The sequence below is a fragment of the Abrus precatorius genome, unplaced genomic scaffold (assembly GCF_003935025.1).
Source record: "Abrus precatorius isolate BTA unplaced genomic scaffold, Abrus_2018 Scaffold10, whole genome shotgun sequence".
Classification (NCBI taxonomy): domain Eukaryota; kingdom Viridiplantae; phylum Streptophyta; class Magnoliopsida; order Fabales; family Fabaceae; genus Abrus; species Abrus precatorius.
Window position 1 is genome coordinate 23,392,723 of NW_020874292.1, and position 27,057 is coordinate 23,419,779.

Consider the following 27,057-nt stretch of genomic DNA (forward strand, 5'->3'; position numbering starts at 1 on the left):
TGTATTTTAATAATTACTATAATACTTAATTATAATTACTCAATATTAAATTTAAACTAAATTAATAATCACTATAATACTTAATTTAATAATTACTATCAAATCATGTATTTTAATAATTACAATAATACTTAATTATAATTACTCAATATTAAATTTAAACTAAATTTAATAATTAAACCAATGAATACATTTAACTTTTATTTATTAAGTAGAAAATATTTAACACAAACCCTAGTTAAAATCAACATTTTTATTTTTTTATTATAATATTTATTTATTTTACTAAAGGTTATATTTACTTTGTAGTAGTTGTTTAATACAATTTCTAATAAATCTTTAAAAAATACTAATTAACAATTCCAAAAAATTTATTTTATTACTTAATTATAAAATTAATAAAAAATAAAATTTACTATCATTAACAGTTATAATAACTTACATTAATTAAAATTATAATATATCATTTTGATTTTAATTCTAAACCAGATTTTTCTTTACAAAAATAAACTCAAAATTTGCATTTAAGAAATATATCCAATTTATTTAAGATAAAACATTTTCGAACCAAAGATGAATCAATCACAGTTGTGTTTTTGTAACTGCATCTCCTACATTTATAAGGAGGAGGAGAATCATAATTATTATTTTTTAAATTTTTATTTGAGTAACTGAAAGTTGTGGAGAATGGATGTGTTGGTGATAATGAGATAAGTAGAAAATGAAACAGAAACCACAACCTCAAACCACTGTGTCAGTAGTGAAGGGAAAATGAGCAATTCGTGGGTTGTTGTCTTCACGACCACCCATCTGTGCTCCCCTTCGGTTTCCTTCTATTCTTGTTTAAGGCCACATGCCCCATGTTTTTGGACCCCTCCACGCATTCGCTGCTCAACTTCAACTTCAGAGCTTACTCCAGGTGAATCAACTTTTCACCTTGTTCCCTCTTCGATGGTTGGTGGGTGATTGCCAAGTTCGAATTTGGAACAACTATTTTTAACTTTTAAAGAAATGGTTGTATTCTTAGTTTGTTAATTCTAACTCAAGACGGTTTAACACGTTTAAAAGTTTGATTTCTTTGATTCAAGAATTAATTGTTTTATATTAAGGGTATCTCTAGAATATTCACTGAATACTTTGTAGGCATTTATTCCGCCTTGGATTTAAGTTGATTTTCTGATGCCTTAATGCAGGTAAAATTCCGACCAGTACCCATTTTCCTGTAACTGGTGGTGCATATGATTTCACAGAAGCAACGACATCACTAACCAATGAGTTAATCCCTTCACCAAAGAAAGTGACTCTTTTAAGGCATGGTCTTAGCACTTGGAATGCAGAAAGTAGGATTCAGGTTTGCATTCTACTTTTAGAGTGCCACGAATCCATTCTCTAATTCACCATTTTAATATAATGTCATTTATTGGTTGAAATTGATTAAAAAATACAAAATTACGAGAGAGAATTGTTAAATTAGGAGTAAGATATGTGATTTTTGTAACTTTTAATAAATTTTAACTAATAATAGTTTGTTGCTAGCATTTTTGTAATGAGGTCGGGGTATTGATGTGCTTGGTTTGCGAATGTGTGGACAATTTTTTCTCTCCTTTATGTTTTCATCCTAAAATGCCTTATTCATAATTTAAACTGTACCGAGAGCTAGGGCTTGTTTGGATGAACAGACGAACTTATGATTCTCTTAATCTGTTTTCAACTTATTTCAATAAGCTTTTTAATATAGTTTATCAAAATAAATTGTTTTCAATTTATTGCATTAAGCTACGACTGCGTTTTTGTTTGTTGTTTTCATGTTTGACATTGGACATTCTTTTATTACATCTGCCATCTGTTGCCATTAATTTGATTAAATGTGTTCAGGGAAGCTCCGATTTGTCTATACTAACTAAAACTGGGGAGGAGCAAGCAGAGAGGTGCAAGAAAGCTTTGGAAAATATATACTTTGACCAGTGTTTTGCAAGTCCAATATCTCGTGCCAAGGTTAGTGGCTAGTAAAATTCAATTTTCATGCATGCCAATGCTGATCAATTTTTTATTGAAATGGTTGGGGGTGTTTGATGTAGCAAACTGCTGAAATTATATGGCAAGGGAGGGGAAAGCCAGTGGTTTATCTTGATTTGCTTAAAGAGTTATCTCTATATCACCTTGAAGGCATGAGAAATGGTGAGACTGCCTCTGCTCAACTTGAAAATTCTGAATAAGTTTCTTTTAATTTGTTTTTGCCATTTTTTTTATATATTATACATGCATTTGTCATGTAAATATTGATATGATTAAGTTGATCATTATCTTATTGTTATTTTTTATACTGTTAGCTTTCGTACTTTTTGATGGGAAAGGTAACTTCACTTGGTAAAGTTAATGCTACTGAATATTGATAAGATGTTTACTGATGAATCTGTATTGTTCCCACAATTCTTTTAAACTAAATCATTATTTTACTAATTTGGAGGCAGTGGATGCTAAGCAAATATATCCCAAGGAGTATAGAACCTGGAGAGAAGATCCAGCCAATTTTTTCATGAATGGTAGATATCCTGTACAAGATCTCTGGGAAGCAGCAAGAGATTGTTGGAAGGAAATATTGTTTTCACCTGTATGACTTCTGTCAATGATGCTTACTTTTGCCAGTAATGGTTTGAAAGTAAAATGCAAGATTTATGTAATTATTAATTATCTTATTCTTCAGGGAGAAAACTTTCTGGTCGTGACCCACAAATCTATATTGAGAGCATTAACTTGCACTGCTTTAGGCTTGGGCCCAGAGAGGTAAGAATGGTTGGTTATGTAATTAATTTTGATTTTAATTTTACTGGCTAATCTTCTAGTTAAAAAAAATGGCAAGTTATAGATGTGATAGACACTTTCATATATTTTTTTAGGTTGGATAACTTCATTTAGTACTTGGCAGTTTTATTATGGTATTTTTGTTGATATTAATAAATGTTGCAATTCAAAAGATATTCTTGTCAGATTTTGTTAAATGTTGTCTTAGTGATTTAAACTTACCACTTGTTTTTGAGTGATTTAAATTTGAATAGCCTGCTTGAAATGTCAAAACCTCTTGCATGTGTACTGTGTAGCATGGTCCTATGTAGCAGTTGACATTTAGACATTGATCATAATGTTCAGGTTTCGTTCCCTTGATATAAACAATGGAGGGATGTGTGTATTCAACTTCAACACCAGAGGAGAGGCAATGCTTGAGGCATTAAATATGACAGCTCACATGTACAGTGATCATGTCTATCCTGGCTAGTGTAAACTAACTCAAGGAAGAAAGCATTGTCCTTTTTATCACAGATTCAAATATACCATGGAACAAACAGCACTGAGGATTTGGTGTGAGATTTTTTGTTTTAATTTTGTGCAATTCCGAATCCATGGCAGGTGGATTCAACCATGAAGCAAGTTTGTCAATGTTTTTGTAGCATGGAGAGTGACAGCACCGATTGAAAAAAAAAACAAGTAAAACAGCAACCCCTCTCCCTTTGATATAAATAGAGATTTGGACTAATTTAAGAATAGTTTGTACAAATTAGTTGTGTATTCCAATGCTCAGTATATATACTGAGTTTTTACTCATTTTTCAATAGAGTTTGTTCTATGTCGTACAAATATTGCAAACTCTCTTTTATTTTGATAATTATTGTTTCATGTTGTATATGTTATTTTAGGCTCCCTCTTCCTCCTCCTCCTTCTTTGCTATGGCTTACAGCGTCTCCCTCTTCAATTGGTGCATGGATAGTTTAGAAGTCTTGGTTGACATGTTCTTTTATTTCAGAAAATATTGTTTACAATTAAATCAATGTTGGGTACGATACGTCACGTAAATACAACCAAAATTTAAAATATTAAGATCGGGCACTAAAATATATTTCTATATATGTATGCCATATCAGATATTTTATTATAATCTTAGCAAATCTTAATCAAGTAATAAATTTTTAAAATAAAAATGAAATTTTCTAAAATTTAAAAAATCCTAAAAAACTCCATGAAATTTTTTAAAAAATCACAATAATAATTAAATAACACAGTTATCGCAAATGTACAAGTATATCATGCGTGTATATCATATGGAACTAACAGAGAAATTAAATGATAAATTAATAAAATGAACATAACTAGAAATCGAACTACATGCCAAAAGAATAGTTAAACTTTTAATTTACGTGAAGAGATGTTATGTTATATAGCTTAATAATAACTTGTCAAGGGATCAAAATTAGGCAGGAAGCAACGTTTGTACAGTGCGAGCTGTGGAAGATTTATCTATTCTTCATGTATGCCCCTTCAAAATAACAAATGTCCCTTTCGTGAAGGGCATAGAACAAGCTTACCACTCCTCAGAACGTAGGATGTAGGTTTTGAGTATTGAGAATGAGTTTTGATTAGTGGATTTGTCAATCAATAGGCAGAGAATTCCCGACCCCACTAGGTTGGGTGGCAATGGTAGGCAAATAAAAAGATTCAAGTGGTAAAGAATGTAACGTGATTGATACAAAAAAGTTGTTAGTATTACTGTTCAAATGGGATTGATATATGAAGTTTGATTGGTAATGTGGATCATAATAAATTTTTTTAATCTTAATAAAAGAAATAAGTAGTGATCGTAAACAAAAAAATATAATTTATTATTAAAAGTTCATGATTCATTATTTTAATTTTTTTTTTATCTTCAACAGTTAATTAAGTTAAATGCATAATTAATTACTAGAAATAGTTTCATATCATTTATATATTTTGCCAATTTTTTTTAAAACAATCTAAATGAAATATATCTTTAAACAATATTTTATAATTTAAATATTCCAAAATAATATTAAAAAAATATTTATTACACTTATAAATTTAATATAATAAATTTATTATTTTTTATAAAATTTTACTACTACTTTTCATCATTAAATATAAAAAAAACCCTTACTTATTAATCTAATTTAATTTTAAAATCCTGACGTAAACTTGGGGTGTGGAGAGCAGATGATGTAAGCAGAGACCAGTCACGACCCATAAATAAATAAATAAATAAAAGCAGAGAACATCCGTTTGTTAATCGATGAATGTGGCGGAATGTTGTATATATTGCGTATGCAGCTATGATTTTGATAACTCCTTCTGTCTATTATTAATTGCTTTGATAATTTTTTATTTATTTTTAAATAATACCTTTGAGCGTAATTCTTCTCAACTAGTAATTCTTATGTCACTTAAAGAAAAGGAGAAAAATGCTTTATATAATAGGTAGATGATAAAGCAAATCAAGTGTAGAGAGTTGGTTAATATATGTAAAAAGTTTTGATAAAAATATTTTAATGAATTTAATCGTTTTATAATAATTATTAGTATAATTAATTATTTTCTTAAAATATGTACATTGCAAGGATGAAATTCACCTTGCAGGTATTCCACTCAATTAAATGATTAATATAGCTTTTCCATTGAAGTAGAGCATGTGGGGCAGCTGAACAATGGTTGTTGGTGTCTTATTTGCATTTGCATGTGGGGATATACGGTTAGTTCTTCAAGTGCGCCAGATATTTACAAGCATGAGACAAAAGCGTGTATGGCCCTAGAAATGGAACTCCATACTGCTATGGTGTATAAGCATATGCTTGGGTTGGCTGTGTTGCTCATCGAAGCATATCAATAATCATAGTCCACATAACATTGTCTGGAGGAGCTTCAGCTTGTTCCGCTCGAGGTGTGCAAAATCCGCAAGAATTTCAGTTAATATTCATAGCCAAAGTCTGTTTGAGGAATCGCACGGTGTTATTGTATTGTATGACATGCAAATCAATTCTTCTACCCTTTTTTGACACAAAGATACTATTAATTCCTGAGGAGATCTTACATAAATTTTCTGCTATATAGAATACACAGTAGCTATGAGTTTGGTAGGCCCTCGATTAAAGAAGCAAGGAGAATCCATAAAAGACAATTGGAAAAATGGAGATTTGTTATTCTAAAATTCAACTCCCAAAAGGAAATTACTGTGGTATGCTTTTTTAGTCTGATTAGGACCAGACTTGTAATGATGATTGATTATTATGATCATAAAGAAACTGGAAGTGGTGACCTATGAATATTATATAATGTACGTGGTTAATTTATTCACGGACACGACCCATTTGGTTTGGGGAAAAACATGAGGACAGAGCTGATGCAGCCACGTGCTGCACGTGCCAGCTTACAGCAAAACACATAAATACAGTTGCAGGCAGAGATTCTCTGAGCTCTTGACCCCAGTGCAATCAAGATCAAAAATTCAAAATAAAATATCAATTCCCACGCAACACATTCCCAGCGTCGCGTGTATCAGAGCCGTCCCTTACTCATCATCATCAATGGACCATAAACACTGCGGTCCCACGGAACCCACGCGGCGTCGTTTCATCGGCAATTAACTCCTTATTATTACGGTATAATTTCTTCAAATTGAACCGTTTCAGCTATTTAATGATGACTGGCGGGTCCCACGCTTAAAGTCCCACTTAAAACTCCCACAATTGGAGCGTGCGTTGCACCCTGCTCTCCAGCGCGTGGCATCAGAGTTACAGATATTAAAAGTTTCAGTTCTTTTTCGTGCACGTCTACGTCTCCTTCCCCACTCGCAGTCACCTCACTCTTTCTTCCACCTTCCGGCGTAGCAGAGAAACTCAAAAACCAAATGAACGAGAAAATGAAGAGAAAAAACGCAACTAACTCAATTAACAGAATGCCTTCAAAAACGGTTTCCGTTAGCAACTAACCCTCAATTCCGTTGTTTCCGTCACCATGAACTTAAGACAACGTCCCTTCGCCGCGCGCGGCGGTGCCGTCAACCAGCCACGGCCGCCGCCGTCTCCGATGAACTCCGTTTACAACATTATACCGGTGCACGACCTCCTCACGGACCATCCTTCCCTTCGGTATCCGGAGGTGCGCGCCGCCGCCGCCGCCCTCCGAGCCGTTGGTGACCTCCCTAAGCACCAGTTCATGGCGTGGGAACCGGGCATGGACCTTCTGGATTGGCTCCGGTTGCTGTTTGGGTTCCAAATCGACAACGCGCGGAACCAGAGGGAGCATTTGGTTCTCCACCTCGCGAACTCGCAGATGCGTCTCGACCCGCCGCCGCTCATCGTCGACGCCCTAGACGCCGGCGTCTTGCGGCGGTTCCGTCGGAAACTCCTCCAAAACTACACCGCGTGGTGCTCGTTTCTCGGCCTGAAATCGCACGTGTTGCTCTCCAGCCGCCGAGACCCGACGGATCTCCGCCGCGAGTTGCTGTACGTTTCACTGTACCTTCTGATTTGGGGAGAAGCTGGTAACCTTCGTTTCACTCCCGAGTGTGTTTGCTATATCTATCATTTTATGGCGAGAGAGCTTAATTTTGTTGTAGATGAGCACATTGACCCTGATACGGGTCGTCCCTTTATGCCCACGGTTTCGGGTGAGTGTGGGTTTTTGAAGTCTGTGATTATGCCTATTTGTAATACTATTAAGGTTGAAGCTGATAGTAGTAGAAATGGAAAGGCTCCGCACTCTGCATGGAGGAATTATGATGACATTAATGAGTACTTTTGGAGTAGGAGATGTTTGAAGAGACTGGGATGGCCTCTAAATTTTGAGTGTAATTTCTTTGGGACTACACCAAAGGAGAAGAGGGTAGGGAAGACCGGGTTCGTGGAGCAGAGGTCTTTTTGGAATGTTTATAAGAGTTTTGATAGGCTCTGGGTCATGCTCATTTTGTTCTTCCAGGCTGCAATTATCGTTGCCTGGGAGGGTACCACTTATCCCTGGGAAGCCTTGGAGAGAAGGGACACGCAGGTCAAAATGTTGACTCTGTTTATCACGTGGAGTGCTCTGAGGTTGCTTCAATCGGTGCTTGATGCTGGAACTCAATATAGCTTGGTTACTAGGGAGACCACTTGGCTTGGAGTGAGGATGGCGCTGAAGAGCATGGTTGCCATAACGTGGACTGTTTTGTTTTCCGTCTTTTATGGAATGATTTGGATTGAGAAGGGTTCTAGCCCGACCTGGTCTCACAAGGCAAATGAGAGGATTTTTATGTTTCTTAAAGTGGTCTTTTTCTTTTTAATCCCAGAATTGTTGGCAGTGGTTCTATTTGTAGTGCCATGGTTGCGGAATTTCATTGAGGAATCTGACTGGAGCATAGTGTACTTGTTAACATGGTGGTTCCATAGCCGGATTTTTGTGGGGCGCGGTGTGAGGCAAGCACTTGTAGATAATGTAAAGTATACTATTTTCTGGATAGCAGTACTGGCTTCAAAGTTTTCGTTCAGTTATTTTCTTCAGATCAAGCCTCTAGTTGCTCCAACAAAGGCTCTTTTGAAACCTCACAGCGTTCATTATAAATGGCACGAGTTTTTCAGTAATACCAACAGAATAGCAGTTTTGTTGCTATGGTTACCTGTTGTGCTGGTATACTTCATGGATTTGCAAATATGGTATTCAATTTTCTCTGCCTTTTATGGAGTGACAATTGGTCTGTTCTCGCATTTGGGTGAAATTCGGAATGTCTTACAACTCAGACTTAGATTTCAGTTCTTTGCCAGTGCAATGCAGTTCAATCTGATGCCAGAGGAGAAGCTACTAAGTCAGCAAGCGACACTGCTAAAGAAGTTTCGTGATGCCATCCACCGGCTGAAACTGCGATATGGACTTGGTCAGCCCTTCAAAAAGATTGAATCAAACCAAGTGGATGCTACCAGGTTTGCCTTAATATGGAATGAGATTATGATAACTTTCAGGGAGGAAGATATCATCAGTGATCGAGAACTTGAGCTCTTGGAACTGCCACCAAATTGCTGGAATATTAGGGTTATTCGATGGCCATGTTCCCTTCTCTGTAACGAGCTACTGCTTGCTCTCAGTCAGGCAAAAGAGCTGGAAAATGAGTCTGACCGGTCACTTTGGTTGAAAATATGCAAGAATGAGTATCGTCGGTGTGCTGTCATTGAAGCATATGACAGCATTAAATATTTGTTTCTTATGGTTCTTAAACCTGAAAAAGAAGAGTACTTCATAGTGACTAAAATATTCACAGTCATAGATGACTCCATTCAGATGGGGAGGTTAGCAGAAGCATTCAAGATGTCTCTGCTACCACAAATACATGCTAAACTGAGTGAATTTGTTCAGCTTTTGATTCAACCAGAGAGAGATATGAATAAGGCTGTATATTTGTTGCAAGCTTTGTATGAACTGTTTATTCGATACTTTCCAAAGATGAAGAAGACCACCCGCCAGTTGAGTGAGGAGGGCCTGGCACCACAAAGTTCAAGAACTGATGAAGGACTGCTCTTTGAGAAAGCTATAGAGTTTCCTGATGCTGAAGATGCAGGCTTTACTAGGCAGCTCAGACGATTGCATACAATTCTTACTTCAAGAGACTCAATGTACAATGTCCCATTGAATCTTGAGGCACGGCGGCGGATTGCTTTCTTTACCAATTCTTTGTTTATGAACATGCCTCGCGCCCCCCCTGTTGAAAAAATGATGGCTTTCAGTGTCTTGACCCCTTATTATGATGAGGAAGTTTTTTACGGCAAAGAGGCTCTCCGAAAGGAGAATGAGGATGGTATTACTACTTTGTTTTATTTGCAGAAGATTTATGAAGATGAATGGAAAAATTTTATGGAAAGGATGCATAGAGAGGGCTTAGAAAATGAGGATGATCTCTGGACAACAAAAGCCCGAGACCTCCGCCTTTGGGTATCTTACAGAGGTCAAACACTATCTCGCACAGTGAGGGGGATGATGTATTATTACAGGGCACTTAAGATGCTTGCCTTTCTTGATTCAGCATCTGAGATGGACATAAGACAGGAATCAGAACATATTGTTTCACATGGTTCAACAAATCAAAATAGTGGTTTGAATGGCCTACACTCAGATGGGCCTCCATCTTTACGTAGAAATCTCAGAAGGGCAGATAGCAGTGTCACCCTGTTATTCAAGGGAGATGAATATGGGAGTGCACTGATGAAGTTTTCATATGTGGTGGCATGCCAGATGTATGGACGCCACAAGGCAGAAAAGAACCCCCGTGCTGAAGACATATTATATTTGATGAAAAACAATGAGGCTCTTCGAGTGGCATATGTTGATGAGGTTTCTTTGGGGAGGGAGGAGACTGAATATTACTCTGTTCTCGTGAAGTTTGATCAGCAGTCGCAGAATGAGGTTGAGATTTATCGGATCAGGTTACCCGGTCCTTTAAAACTCGGAGAAGGGAAACCAGAGAATCAGAATCATGCCATAATCTTTACACGGGGTGATGCAGTTCAGACCATTGATATGAATCAAGACAATTATTTTGAGGAGGCTCTCAAAATGCGAAATCTATTGGAGGAGTTTAATGCCTACTATGGTATTAAGAAACCAACCATTTTGGGGGTCCGAGAGAATGTCTTCACAGGATCTGTTTCCTCACTTGCATGGTTCATGTCTGCTCAAGAGACAAGTTTTGTGACGCTTGGTCAGCGTGTTTTGGCAAACCCTTTGAAAGTACGAATGCACTACGGTCATCCAGATGTGTTTGACAGATTCTGGTTTGTGACTCGGGGTGGAGTCAGCAAGGCCTCTAGAGTGATCAATATTAGTGAAGATATTTTTGCTGGTTTCAATTGTACCCTGCGAGGTGGCAATGTTACACATCATGAATATATACAGGTAGGCAAAGGAAGAGATGTTGGCTTGAATCAGATATCCATGTTTGAGGCCAAGGTTTCTAGTGGCAATGGTGAGCAGGTCTTGAGCAGAGATGTGTACCGGCTAGGCCATAGATTAGACTTCTTTCGAATGCTTTCAGTGTTCTACACAACCATAGGATTTTATTTTAACTCCATGGTGGTTGTTCTGACAGTCTATGCCTTCCTTTGGGGCCGCCTTTATATGGCTCTCAGTGGAATTGAAGATGAAGCTATGAATAATGCTACTGACAATAAAGCTCTTGGAGCAGTCCTAAATCAGCAGTTTGCAATCCAGGTTGGCCTCTTCACTGCACTCCCAATGGTTGTCGAAAACTCTCTTGAGCATGGGTTTCTTCCAGCTGTTTGGGACTTCTTGACAATGCAGTTGGAGCTTGCATCACTATTCTACACATTCTCTTTGGGAACTCGGACCCATTTCTTTGGCCGGACTATACTTCATGGTGGTGCTAAGTATCGAGCTACTGGTCGTGGTTTTGTGGTGGAGCACAAGAGTTTTGCTGAGAACTATCGATTATATGCTCGAAGCCATTTTGTAAAGGGTATTGAACTTGGGGTTATTTTAATTGTGTATGCTTCTCATAGTCCCTTGGCTAAGGATACTTTTGTGTACATAGCTATGACAATCTCAAGTTGGTTTCTTGTAGTTTCATGGATAATGTCTCCTTTTGTCTTCAATCCCTCTGGGTTTGATTGGTTGAAGACTGTATATGACTTTGATGATTTTATGAATTGGATATGGTATCCAGGTGGGCCCTTTAAAAAGGCTGAGTATAGCTGGGAAACATGGTGGTATGAGGAGCAAGACCATTTAAAAACAACTGGCATATGGGGAAAGCTGTTGGAAATCATTTTAGACCTTCGATTCTTCTTCTTTCAATATGGCATTGTTTATCAGCTGGGCATTGCAGGTGGAGATACTAGTATAGTTGTTTACTTGCTGTCCTGGATATTCATGGTTGTGATTGTTGGGATTTATATTATTATAGCATACGCTCAGGATAAATATGCTACAAAGGAGCACATATATTATCGATTAGTTCAGCTTCTTGTGATTATAGTCACAGTTCTTGTGGTTGTCCTCTTACTGGAGTTCACTGGTTTCAAATTTATTGATCTTCTAACAAGCCTGTTGGCATTCATTCCCACAGGCTGGGGGATGATTTTAATAGCCCAGGTGCTTAGGCCATTTCTGCAGTCAACTAAAGTGTGGGAGACTGTAGTTTCTTTGGCTCGGCTATATGATTTGCTCTTTGGGGTGATTGTCATGGCTCCGGTGGCAATGCTCTCATGGTTACCTGGATTTCAGTCAATGCAAACTAGGCTTCTCTTTAATGAAGCTTTCAGCAGGGGTCTCCAGATATCTCGAATAGTTAGTGGCAAGAAGTCTGTTTAAGATGTGATTGAAGGTAACTTCATCGGGCTTTTTCTAACATTGTATAATCCGTCATTTATTGAACATGTAGACATCATGATAATTGTCCTTGCTATTGGGTAAACTGCAATTTACCATGGTGTATAGATTGGGAAGTTGCTACTTGAAACATTTTGCTATCGAGTTGGTCTGTGAATTCTGGAATCTTGGTCCAATTTAAAATTACTATTTAAATTGTAAACTTATACCGTGGGTTATTAAAATTACATTTACATTCAAATCGTAATATGTGTGTGCAGGTCTCGCCCAAAACAAAAGGGCTATGCCTAGCTGCTGAGAGATGCGTTTCTGTATTTTCCGTTGTAGTATTTGTATGATGGTGGACTAGTACAAGATACTAGTTTAAAATACAAGGTTGAGGGACGCTAGTGGCAAATCAAAGCTCTCTGTATTACCATGATGAATGGACGCCTACAAATAAATCCAGGTACGTACGTACCGAAAGGAAAATATTGGTTTCTTGACTCCTTTTCCATGCAGCCTTAGTTAAGCAGCAATCTACATAACTTATCTTCAGATGTTGATGAATCATGTGTTTATCGTTTTAACACAGTCAAAGTTTTATTGAGGATATGAGAAATTGTCTGTTTGGAGGCCATCCAAATTCTCCCCTTGCTAATAGCGATATAGTATTTTTTATAAAATTTTAAATGTACGCTTTTCACGATACCTGAAGGCACGTCTGTGCTGACTTATGTTAATGTTAATTAATGTGTAATCTTGGATATATTAATATCTCTCTTATTCTTTGAGCATGTGACACTCTTGTGTAATTTCTTCAAAGTTCAAACTGTGATGATATTTTGCCTCTTATACTATGCTTCAAAGCATAAAATACAGTAGTCCTTTAAATTATTCTGTTATTCCTGTTAGAAGCATGGCATGATAAATCAACATAAAGTCTGGGTACTATATCTGTTAACCGACTTTGGCAACTGTTGAACTAAAAATTATTTTCTTATTTATAATAATTAGACCTGATTCATGTACTTCTACAGCAAATAAGGTGAGCTGGAATATGTTGATAACTAAAGTGAACTATGCTGTTAATTTTTATATGGTCAATCCCGAGGTATGGTGAATCTATGTGCCTCAGTTAGTACTATAAATATTTTTATGGTTGTAAGGTCTCTAAATATATCATATGCAAATTATTTTAAATCTTACAAGATCTTCTTAATAATCACTACTTGAAGAAAGTGTTGGATTTTTTAAAAGATTAACACAACTAATTTTCCATTTAATACTTGTTTTATAAAGTAGTAGAAAGATTCTGAAGAATAATTTGGAAGAGGATGTAGTTATTATTCATTCAAATATTTATTCTTGATAGATTTTTTTTTCACTTTAATTCAAATTTGGCATTTATTTTCAGGTTATGCAATGTCGAAAACACAAAGGTTTACCTCTCTTTCCACCATAGTGTGGCTCCCATTGAGACAATCTATCAAGGAAGGAGTCAGATTGTGATCGTCTTCTACATCAGGACATTATCACGCTTCCCATTTCTGCTTTGTTATTTTCATGCCACTCAAGTTGTGAATCTCTGTACTTTAGTATTGGAGTATCAGATGTTTTACCTATGTCAGTCATTGATGACAATCGGCTTGCTGTACATCTTGTTCATATCTAGTGCAACCTATTCTAACCAAATACCTCATTGCCACTGAATCGACGATTTTTTAGGCTTAACATTGTTCGTCAGCATCTCGCATCTTTTGTTCAACAGCTGTCAAGAATCCCGCACGCACACATGAGTATTACTATATAAAATTTGCCTGATTCCTGATTTTTAATTTGAATTTAACAATGGACTACGTAATGGGATAACCTAAATATTTGAAAGTTTTAATCTCTGTTTTTATTTATGAGATATAAGTATCACTCTTTTTAGTGTAAAATGAGAAATAAATACTTATTTGTAATAATTGCTAATTCTGTTTATATTAATAAGATATATATTTATTACATATATAAATGAATGTATAGATTTGTCTAATGTATGAATTATTAATTTGATCATTTATTACTATAAATTTTTAAAATATATTATAAATTTATAATATATAACTTTTTTTTATAATCCTGATAATTAATTATTTATTTCATGTAAAAAGAATCAGAGAGAGCATAATATTATAAACAAAATAATTTTTCATTTCAAACTCTAAATTAAAAAAGAAAACGCAAATTTAATCATGCTTTTATTTAACTTCACTTTAAATGAACCAAATCTTCAAAAATGCATTTAGCTTGGTCATTTTAACTCTTAAATTAATAATACAAAGAACAATTATGACCGTTAATTAAAAATTAACAGTCGAGATTTTCATTTTACTTTAGATGAATTAAAGCTTAATATGGGAAGCTTCATAATTTAACTAGTGATATGGGGAGTGTCTTCAGCATCCTGCTTTTTTTTCTCCTTTTCATCAATGGTCTTAGAACCTTGCATTGGCATTAACAAAGCTATCAAGGAATTTGTATTGTCTAATAAAATGTAATGTCATGTTTGGAGAAAGAGAGAAAAAAAATCTTTTGGTCAAAATTTTATGAACTCTAAATAGAAATGCTAAGTCCTCATCTACTCAGCATGTTTTTCTCTGGGGTTGCTTGATATGGGCAAAATCATCCTCTATTGCTATATCCTGAACTGTATATCTGCCATCGCAATTTATGGCTTCCAAAACTCAATAAAAAATATCGGTGGTTAAAAATCATTTACAAAATGCAATCAATATTAAGCTATCATAAATCGTCGTTGCCAATAACAGGTACTTTCTCATAGCCTGAAATTTCTCTGAACCTCTTTGGAAGAATGCACCGGCTGCCAAATCTCTGCTGAATGTATACAAGGAGAGCAAATAAAATGCCAACACTAGGGATAATGATGTCCCAGGCTGTGGAATAAAAATCCATTCTATGGTTTGCATATATATATGATAAATCAAGGTACCACGCAGAACTGTGAGCTCTATAAAGATCATATGCATGGGGCAGTATGCGAACAATGGTTGTCCCAACATAAAAGGAAGAAGACAGAGCTTTCCCTTCTGAGTTAAATATTATGTTAAGCAGAATCTGTGGGAGCAGAAAACCATCCAGGAGCAAACCAGCATAAGATTTAAAGTCCTCCCAGAGGGAAGGAGATCGGTAAAAATGCCCACGAGGAAACCTAAACCTGTGGCGTGAAAGTCGGAATGGTCTAAATTTTTTTTGGTGTGAATTCTTCCATATATGCACCAACCAAGCAGTCAATCCACCACCAATGTACAATGGTAGAGTCATATAAAAAACCTTTTTTTCAGAAATCCACAGACCGGGGTGGCCTCCCTCACCCTTTCTTGAAGACCATGTCAATTGTACAAGACGCAATTCTAGAAGAAAGGCTATCATTGTCACCATTCTCACAATTACCTCATTCACTTCAAGCCAGCCTCCACTCCCAAGAAAAACATTCTGCACGCTGTGGTTCACCAAGAAAAAAGCTTCAAAGTTCAACATCAGGGGAATCATGTGACCTATAGTGATAACAAGAAGCATCACAATGGAAATGTAAGGAAGCACATCTGGGTGCTTTTTCACATGGAGGAGTTGCAATCCTACAAACACACAAGCAAGTGTGTTTGATATCAATACCATAATTATCTCAAAATCCATTCTCCAAATGGAAGCATCTGCTTGGCTTGTGTAAATGGAATATGAAGACAGTTGAAGGGGACCAAAATAATAAGGGTCTGACTTTGGTCGTGTGCTTTCTACAGTTCCTTTAAGAGATTCACCTCCTTTTGAATTCAACGGAGGAAATTGGACATTAACCAAGATTTCACAGTCCAGAGACTCATTCTTTATCAGTATTTTGTTCCTTGATTTCAAATGCTGACATCCTATCATACATAGAACTCCAGTATTCCTATTGTAAATTCCTTCAGCACTAATTTTAACTTCAGTTGAAGAGACCTGACTACCAAACTTGAAATCAGGAGGGGAAGTAAAGCTCATCATATAGCTGACATTCAACAAATTGCTGTATTTATCTGATTGAATACCGTGTGCTTTCAATTTTCCTGTTGTTGACACAATTGGAACCCCATATTGCCGTCCATCATAAATTTGATCCCCAACAAACAGTGGTGATGAGTAACCTTGAGCTATTTGTCCTCTACTGTTTGTCACTAACATGCTAAATGTCATATCAGAAGAATGTCCATCTGGATACATCTTTCCCTTGCCTCTTGCAGTCATCTTTTCTGCACAAGATTTTCTTACTCTCTCAATTTCAGCATACTTATATTGGAAACCATGGAGGCCTCTTAATACCTTCAATGAACCTTGAAATCCAACTTTACCGAAATAACCAGATTCACCAACCACTTTATTACTCCAAATCTGGCCCAAAACAGTACTCCTGTTCCTCAAAGACAAAACTGCAGGAAACCTTAAAGTGAGCTTAATCGAGCAATCCCCAACCAGAGGATTACTCCCAGACTCAGTGAAGTTCAAGATCCGGCAAGCAACCGCACAAAGCCGATTCTCCTTCTCATCCCACATCCCCTCAGATACCAAAGTCGCATTTGTATAAAACGGAAACAAAGCGTCCCGGTGGGAAGAGTCAGGAAAACCCAACAGCATCTGAACCTTCTGCCTCTCGGCGCATCGAGTGCCATAAAAAAGCATAACATCAGGCAACCGTTCAACATCACCACCAAGAGGATTGCAACTGACATTATGACAGTGGCTCCCATAATCCAGTTCAAACCTATCGGTGCGTCCAAGAAACGCAGTGCAGGCACCTTGACCTAAGTTTCTAAGGGACAAACTCTCTACATCTGATCCACTTCCACAACCATTCTCTTTCTCATTCCCAACTAGTGTATACTTGTAATTCGAACCCTGAGACAAAGCCAATATTGAAATGGGTTCAAAGTATTGCAAGCTATTTTTGTCATCAAAACTTTCTAATGTCCCACTAATCAAACAATCCAAAAGGATCAAATTTTTTGGATAATGAAGGTTAAGAACAACATTAGCATTTTTTAAATTTCCATAAGATCCTGTTCCAAACATACAAAGGTTACCAGAAGATTGTGACCAAAACCCTCTCAGAGAAACGCGCATCCACTGCGAAACCCTCCAATGCGACACTCTCCGACCCGGAAAAACTCGCCGGAGCAACCTTCCCTGAACTGTGTTCCCTCCTCCTCGTTGCTGAAGAAGCATTTGCCCTCCCAATTCGTACACGCCATCGCTCGCGCTTCCGCTAACAGAGGTTGCGCGAAACGACACGTGCTTTGATGCAGCGGATCGGTTGAAGAATCGATCGCCGCCGGAGAAGTAGCCGGATTGGAACCGGAGCTCGCCGGCGACACCGGGAACGGTTCCGGCATCGGATCGCACCGCGGAGGCGGGGACGACGTGGTTGCAGAGGCGAACGTAGGTAGATTCGAAAGCCGAATCCGAAGGGTTAGTGAATACATAAGACAAGTTGCAGAGAAAGAAGAAAAAGAAGATGAATAAGGGCTTTGAAGATGAAGTGTTGTGGGGATTCACTAGGAACCGACGAGATCTCTGCAACTTAAGAGGAGAAAAATAATACTCCATTGATGCAATTGCCTCACATTTGGATGGCGATTTCGATGGTTTTGGAATTTACGCGTAAGGAATGTGGATCGCAGAAAGGGAAACTGTGAATGCTTCAGCACGTAGGGACACGCAAGTTCTAGCTTTTCACATCTTTGAAGCTCTGTTTTTTTTATTTTTATTTTTGTTAAATATAATTTTATTTATTTAATTTTGAGAAAATGGGGTTGAGAATGGGACGTGGAATCTTGCGTTAGAAGGAAAAGCATGGGAGAGTGTGTTTAGTGTCGTGAGCAGACTCGAACCGGTCCTAATGGGTTTATCATTGAATTTTATTTTTTTTATACAAAATGACTTAAACTTAAGATTTAGCTTAAATATACTTAAACCGCTTGTCATAAAACCATTCATTTTTATCACATTGATTAAAATTTATTAAAAGTACGAAAATTTGAGAAAAGAAAAGTATTTATACATTTTTGTAATTTTAATAAATTTTAATCAATAAGGGTATATACAAAAGCGTGATCCTAATACTTCTCAAATATTTATACATCGTCTGAACCAAGTTTATTCTTCAGTCATTTTGTTAACAGTTCAGCTGTGGATGTATACTGCTATTGATTTCTTGGTCATAATATTAATTGTGAACTTGAGGGACATTTTTCATTCCTCTGAAAGCCACCGAAATAGCCATCATCTAGTGATGAGTGATATCTTCTCCAAACTCCCCATCCCCTTTTCTTTAGCAAGTCATAGCACATTTGCAAATGATTATCAAACAGATGGCAAGACATGTCAAGCAAATTACACCTATCATTGTTTCTTATTTCACATCCTCACGTCTGCAAGCCATTATTTATGATACATATACACAAATACGACAAGGTATCTGTTATCAGTACCCCTTCAACACTTCTTTATGTTGGGAGGTGGGGGTTTACAATATATTTTTATCAAGCTAACATTCCATAACAAAGTGCTAGCAATGAACTTTTCTTAATACACTCTTTACTATTAGCTGAAATTTATTAAAAACTACAAAATTATCAGTGAGGTTTATTAAATTAGAAGCGAGTGTGTGAAACTTCTATAATTTTGTAATTCTCAGTAATTTCAGCCAATAGTAGAGAATGTGTTAAAAAATGTATTGCTAGCATGTCTTTCATATCATACAGATATGTGAAAACAAATTAATATATTACACACAAGGTTGGGATATCCTTGACGATTTACTCCCAATGAAGAACAGTTACTTTTGCATTTCAGCAAACTGGCTGCAATCAATTCCCTTATCAGAAAATGCCTCTACCAGCTTGGGGAAGAGCTTAGCAAGCATAATTTTAAATCCAGTAGAAGTTCCCTTCTGGTTTTCATGCTCAGTTTTTCCACCTTCAAAAGCACATCCAATAGGAGCTCTTTCAAGATATGCCTTACAAGCAAGAAGTATATGTTTGGAGCGCTGTCTAAAGTGTTCTTCCACCAATGCCTCAAAATGCTGCAATCAGTGTCATTATTAGTTTCAGTTCTATACTACTATCCATATAACTTCATCCAAGATTCAGATGCCACCATTTTCTTTATAACAATTGGGAGCCGGATGACATGCAGACATCACATGAAAGCCTCAGTGTAATCAACTAAAATAAATTTAATAATGAAAATTGAAAACTGAAGAAACTTTAGGATGCTAGGAGTATAAAAAATTGGAAATCAGGGCCATGCATAGCTGTTTGGTTAAATAACAACTGCGGCTTGCTTTGTATTGAATAAAGATGTACAACTCAAAAGACATAGAGAAACTCAACAACTTGTTCAATCCGTGCCCTTTGTACTGTAGCAAATGTTTGACCATTTTATCATCAACAATACCCTCCCATTTCTGACAGAAATAACATCCTATTCAAATATTTAAGATATCCAGGTCATATTCTAGTAATGTTCAATTCTTGTTTTATTTTGTCTTGAGATGCGTATTTCTGGCATGATGTGCATAAATCAGTGTCCAACATAACTAATAGGGCACAGGATGCAATGATTTATTGTCTATGCTTCCTAGGTCATCACTGAGCCCACTGTAATAATACAGAGTCAAACCAAAGTATAGAAGCAGTCATTTTACCTTGGGCGGCTTCCTTAATAGATACAACATTGATTTGCAGGTGACAAGGAAAGCATTCTCATTGTAACTCACTGAGTTCCTCTCTCCTTCAGCTCTTCCAATTTGTTGATCATATCCAGCCTCATTGAAATAAGGCTTTTCATTAAGGACAAGGGCCTGCAGAGACAGAAGAACCTGAAGAATTGTGGAAGCTCCAGGATTCCATACTTCATTTGCTGTACCAGTCCATGTATTTAGGAGACTCAGACAGACATTCCCTGACTCGTACAAGTTAGGATTTAATCTTAGCCCACCAGAAATGTAGTGCACCAACTGCATGAGATTACAAAGGCCATAATGACTGGATGAGAGCTTGTTTAGAAACAAATGTGCAATTTTCTCTGTAAGATGCTAAATTCTAAGTGGAGGAGGCTCCATGCATGAATCATAAATGAAAAGAATTCATAAAGCACAGCAAAACTACATTCAGAAGCTTACTGGGGGTTCACTGGGATACTCCGGAGGAAAACGTATATCAAAGAAAAACAACCCATCGTGATAAGGTGTCCCAGATGCACCAACAATGGCTGCTCGCATGAGATCCATTCTTTCTTCAAAAGCACGGACATAAATAGTTTCTGTTTAACCAAATAAAGATTGTACGTGAATTTGCAGTAAACTGATGGATATTCACAGCATACTCAGATTTCTCTTTCTAGCAATTACTTATTTTCAGATAATTTGCTGATTCAATTTTAATGGCCAACAAAGCCTACATAGTTGTGTACTACTTTTGGTTGAACTTTGAATTCTAACGTCTGAAAGATCAAATTCAGATAATTTTTTGTTTATCTTTACAGCAACCACCAATTTAATTCCCATCTTGTGGTAATCTACTCAATAACTTGTTTCTAATATAATCTTCTGTGTTTTCCTTCCAGATTAAAATGGCTAAAGGAATTGAAATACTATCTGTCCTCGTCCACACTGTGACAGGGACCTGTGACAGTTGTGATCCAAATATAATTTCATAGCCTGAATTCAATATAAAAACATAGACTGCAAAACATATACAATAACATGGCATGAAACAAATGAGATGAAGTGTGCACCAGGAAGATTTTTCTCCAGGATGCTCCATTCTTGCTGTACCTTTTTCACCCAACCATTTTTAACCTATTAATGAAACAAAAGGAGAGGAAAAAAATTAGCCCGAGTTCTTCCAATATGATTATACGTCACTGCAGTAATGAGTTGTCAATTTCTAACCTGAGATAATGACAATCCTTTCCCCTCATTAAAAAAGTGGTGGTCTGAGCAATTATCAATTACATCAAACTGCTTCAACTGATATGAAATGTTGCTGTGTAAAGAAGCTGCAAAATCATTTGTCTCATGAATATTATGAACTTCACAATTTGTAGTTCTGTCTTCAGAAGACTGCAGCCTGCTCCCTGGATGCGGTCCAGTGTCGGGTTCACAAGTGTCCAAATCTTTCTTAGCAAGAAAATTAGACTCATTTCTCTCTTCAAATGTAGCGACTGGGGAGACTGCTCTGGGAAGTGATGTTACACCAAATGTTTGGAATATGCTGGCTTTAATGCTGGAGAAAAGTTCAAAGGCAGCTTGATGAAGGGAAAAGGAACTACTCTCTCCGGGTTGTTTTTCACAATTATCTCTATCATCATTACAGTCTAACAAGTCCTGATCATTGAAGTGATATTCAGCTTATGATTAGATAATTGCTGCAGTAAATTCAACAATTAATCACATTGAAAAATTAATTTTACAATGATAATTGATCCATACTTATGAAGAAGAGTTTAAAAGTTCCATTTTATTTTCTCTTGCTATAACTACCCGACTTTTCACTATAAATTCTAAGATGAGACCTCTACATCTCAATGTCCCAATTAAATAATTCACATAAAAAAATAGATTATAATGGATGCAAATAGATTCAGGACATACAGAGAAGTTCTTATCCTCACCTTTCCCTTCTGGTCCGAAGGTAGAGTTCCATGTTCAATCATTGCTTGAGTCAACTCCTCAACATTCTCATAAGGAACAGGGGTGGCAGCTGAACCTTCATTTTTGTCGATTCGAAAAATTTCATAAGGTGCTACCTGTTGTGGCACAAATAATTTGCAATGATTTCCTGTAGATGAAGGGCTATAAAGTAGTGTATAGTTACAATAGAACATTTGAAATAATTGTTCTGAAATGACTAATATTGTTGCAGTCTAAGTTCAGTAGGATCATCGAATAAATATAATTTAGTCCAAGTTCAGTGGTGTAACTTGTAATTTACCTATAATCATTACATCTAGATTTTCACAATGAAAGGAAATCATTTTCTTTTTGTATCCCAAAAGAGTGAAAAGGATCATCCTGAACCAACCATAACTACACAAAACAGCTGCTACAAACAAACCCTGGTTTCAGCAAAGAAAGGAACTGACACCTCACAGGCACTCAGGCACACAAAGCTCCAGGTACAAGGACGATTGGAGGAGAGGAGTAGATCACTAAACTAAAAAAATCTATCATTATCTGCTTACTAAACTGTTCATCTAGATAATGCAGATATGGGAAGAATTGACTTCACAAGTTCTACATCACTCTATATAGCCATTAGCATCATTAACTATTATATTATTGAGTATATAAAAAAAAATTGATGTCATACCTTTATTGTTCTACCAGTAGCCCATTTCACTTCCACATCACCATCTTTGAAACCGGTAACATTGCCAATACAGGAGAGGTAAATGTTATCCGGGGACTTCTTTTGATAACTGATTTGATCTTGGTTTAACGAAGGAGCATCTGACTTTGTATCATCTTTATCAGCTTGGTAACCAAGCTGTTTTTGAGCCGCCTTAAACACAATATCACCAAAACAACTGCAATAATCTGGGTGCTCAACTAGTTCATAGGCACTCACAGTTTCCACCATTGTTTCTCCAGCCAAGTTATCTGGCTCAGATATGAGAGCAGTTCTCCATTGTACCTTTACAGTATGTTCTTTTGCATCCATGGAAAGAACAACACCCCATCTTTGATTGCTAGGCTTAAGAGGATCATCAGAAGCACCTTTCTCCAGCACAAACTGATGGGGCCAAAATTCATGTGTGTTTATGACATTCACTAGGATTAAGTTGTGAGGATCTAGTCCCAATGTATGTTCACCATTTTGCCAAACAATATCAACTTTGCACTTTATCTTCTCAATTATAAATAATTCCCCAATGTTAGAGTCAAGGTTTCTTCTCTTATAACTTCTGGACATACTATTCTCATTAGAAAGATCACTGGCAGATGCATCTTGAATCATCTGTTCCTTTTGGTCAGCAACTGGGAGCATACACCAGTCACCAAGTTGCCAATTTCTATGTGAAAAACAGGACAACAATGTCAAGGTTTTGGAATCTTGCCAGCATGGAGGAACATTCACATTCAAATTGGAACTCAAAGGAACAGAGGCAAGCCAATCAACAAACACCAAACCTGCTTCCACAGCACAAACAGTTCCTTCATTGTGATGGTCTTTCCGGGTGCCACATAGCCATCGAGCTGGTTTAGAAGCAGTGGAGGTCTTAACCTTTACTCTCTGTCCTGGATAGAACGAATACTGTGAATCTTCAAGAAAATTATGAGCCAGAGGTAAAATCTTATCTTTTTCCAAGGTAATGATTTCACATTTAGCTCCATCATCAAACAATACAGTCACTCTGTCGACCACCCTCTGAACCCGACCAATCCATGGCCCCTTAATTACATTGTCACCTTCTGAAATGGAGCGAATCTTAAGAAGTTTCTTTGAGTTTACATTTTTTAATTTGTTTCCTCGAACATTTTCCAAGTCTACTAACATGTCAACACTTGTGATCCTCCCCATCTGTCCAGATGGGTCAGACAAGGAGCAGACCACATCCCCGTGTACAAATGCCCTCTCAAATGAGAGGAAATCATCAATCCTCCCAATGCTTTCCTCTAAACTTGATAATATGTTCTGAGCTTGTCCACCATATAGAAAATCAATATCCTCTTGATCCTCGCTGCTGCTGCTGTCACTGGAAGTCTCCCAATCCGAATCAGTAACATGAGCAGTAACGTTAGCATCCATCAGCTAGATGCCTGTCATGATATGTTCATGGTAACATAAATTAAATAATTGCAAGAAAACAGCTTCAAAACATAACATAGGAAACAATAGAATTGTTACTCAATCGATGGGAATTATCAACAGACTGAGAAATAGATGTAATCAGAATTAATCAGTAATATCTTGAGAAGAAAACACCCACCCAGGCCTAGCAGTTAAGATGTGAATTTTAAACTCTCAATTTCATTTTACTTTGAATGAAATATGAATGAAAATAATAATAGTAATCTCATTCCCTTATAGAGGAAAACCTAGAGCAACTATGATCTGTTTAGACAACAAAATTTTAACATATCCATGAAGCAATATTAACGATAAATAGGGATTCAAGAGGATGCTTACCTTCTCAAGCAAATAGAAGCATTAAAATCCAGTGCGTATTGTGATCCACAATAGGTAAGTTGATATTGACTTCAAAGGAGAATTGGGTACAAGCAAAACGTGTCTGACGGATAATGATGCTTGTCACAGATAGTGATCCAGTTTCTTAAAAATATTATCTTGACCAATGAAACTGGAAATTGATGCCAAAGGAGATTTGCCTGATAGAATAACAGGAGTCAATCAAGGACTCCAAAATGCCAAAGGAGATTTGCCCAATTTGGACTAGAATTTCCACAACACTCTGGAATTTCTACAGAAAGAGACTCTTGAGAGAGGTTTCCATAGTATCAAGAAGCTACAACTACCAGAGATTCTTTTTCTTTTTTTTTTGTGATTTTCTGGAAGAAAAATCATGGAAATTGGAGGAAGCTGACCAAGTTAATCAAAAGATGCCAAAGTAGACTTGCCCTAGTAACAGTTGGGTTCCTGGTGGAATAAACCTCAGAATGGTAATAATTTTATGGAAGATGACAAACAATTATTTTCACATATATATTTACCACCAGGAATCCAATCAAAGGAAATTAAGTAACTTTTGCCAAAGGAGATTTGCCCAATACAGCTGAATCTTCAAACATAAATAAATTCCAGATAGTTAATAAACTTTCCTCTTCCAAGATTGGAACTTGGAAGCTATATTGCCAAAGGAGATTTGCCCCACGATGAAGCTAAACACAACAGAGAATCATGAATGCTTTTCCACAGAAAAAACCAAAATATACTTTCTGCTCCTTGATTAAAACAAGAGGCAGTTATCCTATGACCTGTCTGAAAGAACTGTGTCAAATTTGAAACTCACTTGCCATTGCCAAAAGTCAAACGAGCTTCCATTACCAGATCATTTCTTAACCTGCAACAAGTATACTGGTGAATACTTCCTTCAATCATTATCAACATAGAAGCAGAATGAAAACAAAAATAATAATAAGATAGAAATTATAATAGTTAACACTATTTTGAAATATACAATCCTAATTCATGAGACAAGAAAAAAGAACCTGGGACTTTGATTAAAAAAATTAATGACCTGCTTCTGAAGAATAAAAGAAATCCTTAATTGCACATAAAAGAAATGAAATCCAAAGGGATCATTGTGGTTTGATAAAATAAAACTAGAAAATTATTTTAAAAAATTGATAACTAACACTTTCTGAAGATTCCTTCCATTCAAATAAAGATGCGTGCAAGTTGGTATTATTGCTTAAGCACAAAATCTATTCTAGCATCCAACACAAAAGTCAAATATCAAAGCGGCCATTGCACGCTACCCATAGATTTTCTGCATATCAAATTTGAAAAGAAAAAAATGAAAAAGGTTCATATCCTATCCTCAAGTGGGTCTTTGGAAGAGAGAGGGGAAATAAAGAGGGTCAAACATATCCACAGAAGAGAATGATATATACTATCTACGGTCCACCAAACAAATTATAATTTCTTGTAGTCAAATAATAATACAAAATAATAACAAAAACATTGGAATTCATATGAAAGGACTTCTAACTACCTAACTTAATCATGTTCCATGAACAAAATCAAAATTGAAGTATACACAATCAAATACCAAAAATCTATCATTAGAAATAGATTAGTAACTCCAATAAAAAAATAAAAAGGTGAGTTTGTAGAGACCAGGAACTGTACTTACCATTTGCACCACCTAGAAGGTTGGACCCATATGAGAAATCACAGTAATATAAGAACAAAGAGAAAGAAACCCCATGACTCTAAACTCCAAAAGGAAGGAACTTGACCCAGAACATAACAAGTTGAAAGAAGGTAACTTTTCCAATTCCAGAAGTTGGTTTCAGTTTCAAAAGGTGCGTGGGTGATATTCAGATAGGCCTAGTTCCGCGCCCAGTCCCACCATCTTCCACTCCACTACGGAATTTTGGAACCATTTCAGAGACACACACACAATACACTTTTTCTTGTGAAATGCTAAGGCTTTATTCAGAAGATGTTGGAGCTGTATGGTACTTGCGGCCTTTTTGTTTTAATCGATATAGATTTGGAAGCTTATTAATTGAACTCAAGGGAAAAGAATATACCAATTAGTATCAGACAGAGACTCTGTTGTGGTACATTATAAGACAGTTAAGCTACACTTTTTCGTCTTTCATTGGAGCAATTGAAAACCAATTTTTTTTTTCTAAAAAATATATTTTTAAATAAAAAATTAAAATTTTGATATACTTCAATTAAGTATGTGTTTAGATTAGCGTTTAGAAATTTAAATTTAAATTAACTGAATTTATAAAATTATTTGTATTTACAAGTAAATTTAAGTTATGTGATTTATATTTTAATTTTTTAAAAATAAATTCATAATAAAATACACTATAAATTTTTAATTTTATTCTAAATTTATATTAAATATACAAACACAACAATCAAACTATTTTTGTTTATTTAACATAATTTAGGAGACAACATACTAAATCTGATTAATTAATTTAATTTATTTTATATTATAAAAAATATTAAAAATTATTAATAATACACCCTTTAATCCATTTTAACTAGTAATTAAAATTTATTAAAAATTATACGAATCTTACTTTTTTTAGTTTAAATTTAATTTAATATTTTTATAATTTTTAATAAATTGTAATTGATAATTAAAATTATGTTAAAAAGTGATAGCTAGTTTTCCTCT

At 36.1% G+C, this 27,057-nt stretch overlaps 4 protein-coding genes and 1 non-coding gene across 9 annotated transcripts; 3 read left to right on the forward strand and 2 right to left on the reverse strand.

Annotated features, from left to right (window-relative positions):
- Positions 1 to 624: 624 nt before the first annotated feature.
- LOC113850245 (probable 2-carboxy-D-arabinitol-1-phosphatase) lies at positions 625 to 3,626 on the forward strand. Of its 3 annotated transcripts, XR_003502183.1 has the most exons (8): positions 697 to 919; positions 1,194 to 1,351; positions 1,876 to 1,995; positions 2,079 to 2,178; positions 2,472 to 2,611; positions 2,705 to 2,784; positions 3,148 to 3,357; positions 3,447 to 3,608. XR_003502183.1 is itself a non-coding variant. In XM_027480705.1 (7 exons), exons 1-7 carry the CDS (start codon positions 772 to 774, stop codon positions 3,272 to 3,274), a joined length of 873 nt encoding a protein of 290 aa, XP_027336506.1. In that variant the 5' UTR covers positions 697 to 771; the 3' UTR covers positions 3,275 to 3,626. The 3 variants fall into 3 exon arrangements, 1 of the variants encoding a protein (XP_027336506.1); XM_027480705.1 differs by having other exon boundaries at positions 3,148 to 3,626; XR_003502184.1 differs by having other exon boundaries at positions 625 to 919; positions 1,876 to 2,178; positions 2,468 to 2,611; positions 3,148 to 3,614.
- A 3,007-nt stretch (positions 3,627 to 6,633) lies between these two features.
- Positions 6,634 to 14,016, forward strand: LOC113874113 (callose synthase 11-like). 2 transcript variants are annotated; one of them, XR_003506088.1, is made up of 3 exons: positions 6,634 to 12,142; positions 12,408 to 12,595; positions 13,544 to 14,016. XR_003506088.1 is itself a non-coding variant. In XM_027512341.1 (2 exons), the coding sequence occupies exon 1, from the start codon at positions 6,796 to 6,798 to the stop codon at positions 12,127 to 12,129; it is 5,334 nt and encodes a 1,777-aa protein (XP_027368142.1). In that variant the 5' UTR covers positions 6,634 to 6,795; the 3' UTR covers positions 12,130 to 12,142; positions 12,408 to 12,660. The 2 variants fall into 2 exon arrangements, 1 of the variants encoding a protein (XP_027368142.1); XM_027512341.1 differs by lacking the exon at positions 13,544 to 14,016 and having other exon boundaries at positions 12,408 to 12,660.
- On the forward strand, positions 9,767 to 9,845 carry LOC113853398. The gene has a single exon (XR_003502570.1). It is a non-coding gene; the product is annotated as a small nucleolar RNA J33 (small nucleolar RNA).
- Positions 14,017 to 14,528: 512 nt separating the features above from the next.
- On the reverse strand, positions 14,529 to 17,888 carry LOC113848765. The gene has a single exon (XM_027478189.1). It carries the CDS (start codon positions 17,767 to 17,769, stop codon positions 14,917 to 14,919), a length of 2,853 nt encoding a protein of 950 aa, XP_027333990.1. The 5' UTR covers positions 17,770 to 17,888; the 3' UTR covers positions 14,529 to 14,916.
- Positions 17,889 to 18,548: 660 nt separating this feature from the next.
- On the reverse strand, positions 18,549 to 26,471 carry LOC113870948 (probable ubiquitin-conjugating enzyme E2 24). 2 transcript variants are annotated; one of them, XM_027507549.1, is made up of 9 exons: positions 26,047 to 26,471; positions 24,360 to 25,251; positions 22,539 to 23,989; positions 21,841 to 21,975; positions 21,119 to 21,553; positions 20,962 to 21,025; positions 20,348 to 20,487; positions 19,871 to 20,182; positions 18,549 to 19,246 (listed from the first exon to the last, which is right to left on the reverse strand). In XM_027507549.1, exons 3-9 carry the CDS (start codon positions 23,976 to 23,978, stop codon positions 19,001 to 19,003), a joined length of 2,772 nt encoding a protein of 923 aa, XP_027363350.1. In that variant the 5' UTR covers positions 23,979 to 23,989; positions 24,360 to 25,251; positions 26,047 to 26,471; the 3' UTR covers positions 18,549 to 19,000. The 2 variants fall into 2 exon arrangements, with proteins under 2 accessions (XP_027363350.1, XP_027363359.1); XM_027507558.1 differs by lacking the exon at positions 26,047 to 26,471 and adding an exon at positions 25,400 to 25,436.
- Between the last annotated feature and the right edge of the window lie 586 nt (positions 26,472 to 27,057).

Excerpts from the sequence above, each read along its gene's own strand:
- LOC113874113 (XM_027512341.1), top strand. The coding sequence starts at position 6,796 with ATGAACTTAAGACAACGTCCCTTCGCCGCGCGCGGCGGTGCCGTCAAC.
- LOC113870948 (XM_027507549.1), bottom strand. The coding sequence starts at position 23,978 with ATGGATGCTAACGTTACTGCTCATGTTACTGATTCGGATTGGGAGACT. Across the intron at positions 21,976-22,538 it reads CTACTGGTAGAACAATAAAG|GTAGCACCTTATGAAATTTT; the intron begins GTATGACATCAA and ends GTGCCACAACAG. Across the intron at positions 19,247-19,870 it reads TATTAAGGAAGCCGCCCAAG|CATTTTGAGGCATTGGTGGA; the intron begins GTAAAATGACTG and ends CACTGATTGCAG.
- LOC113848765 (XM_027478189.1), bottom strand. The coding sequence starts at position 17,769 with ATGGAGTATTATTTTTCTCCTCTTAAGTTGCAGAGATCTCGTCGGTTC.
- LOC113850245 (XM_027480705.1), top strand. The coding sequence starts at position 772 with ATGAGCAATTCGTGGGTTGTTGTCTTCACGACCACCCATCTGTGCTCC. Across the intron at positions 1,352-1,875 it reads ATGCAGAAAGTAGGATTCAG|GGAAGCTCCGATTTGTCTAT; the intron begins GTTTGCATTCTA and ends AAATGTGTTCAG. Across the intron at positions 2,612-2,704 it reads AGGAAATATTGTTTTCACCT|GGAGAAAACTTTCTGGTCGT; the intron begins GTATGACTTCTG and ends CTTATTCTTCAG.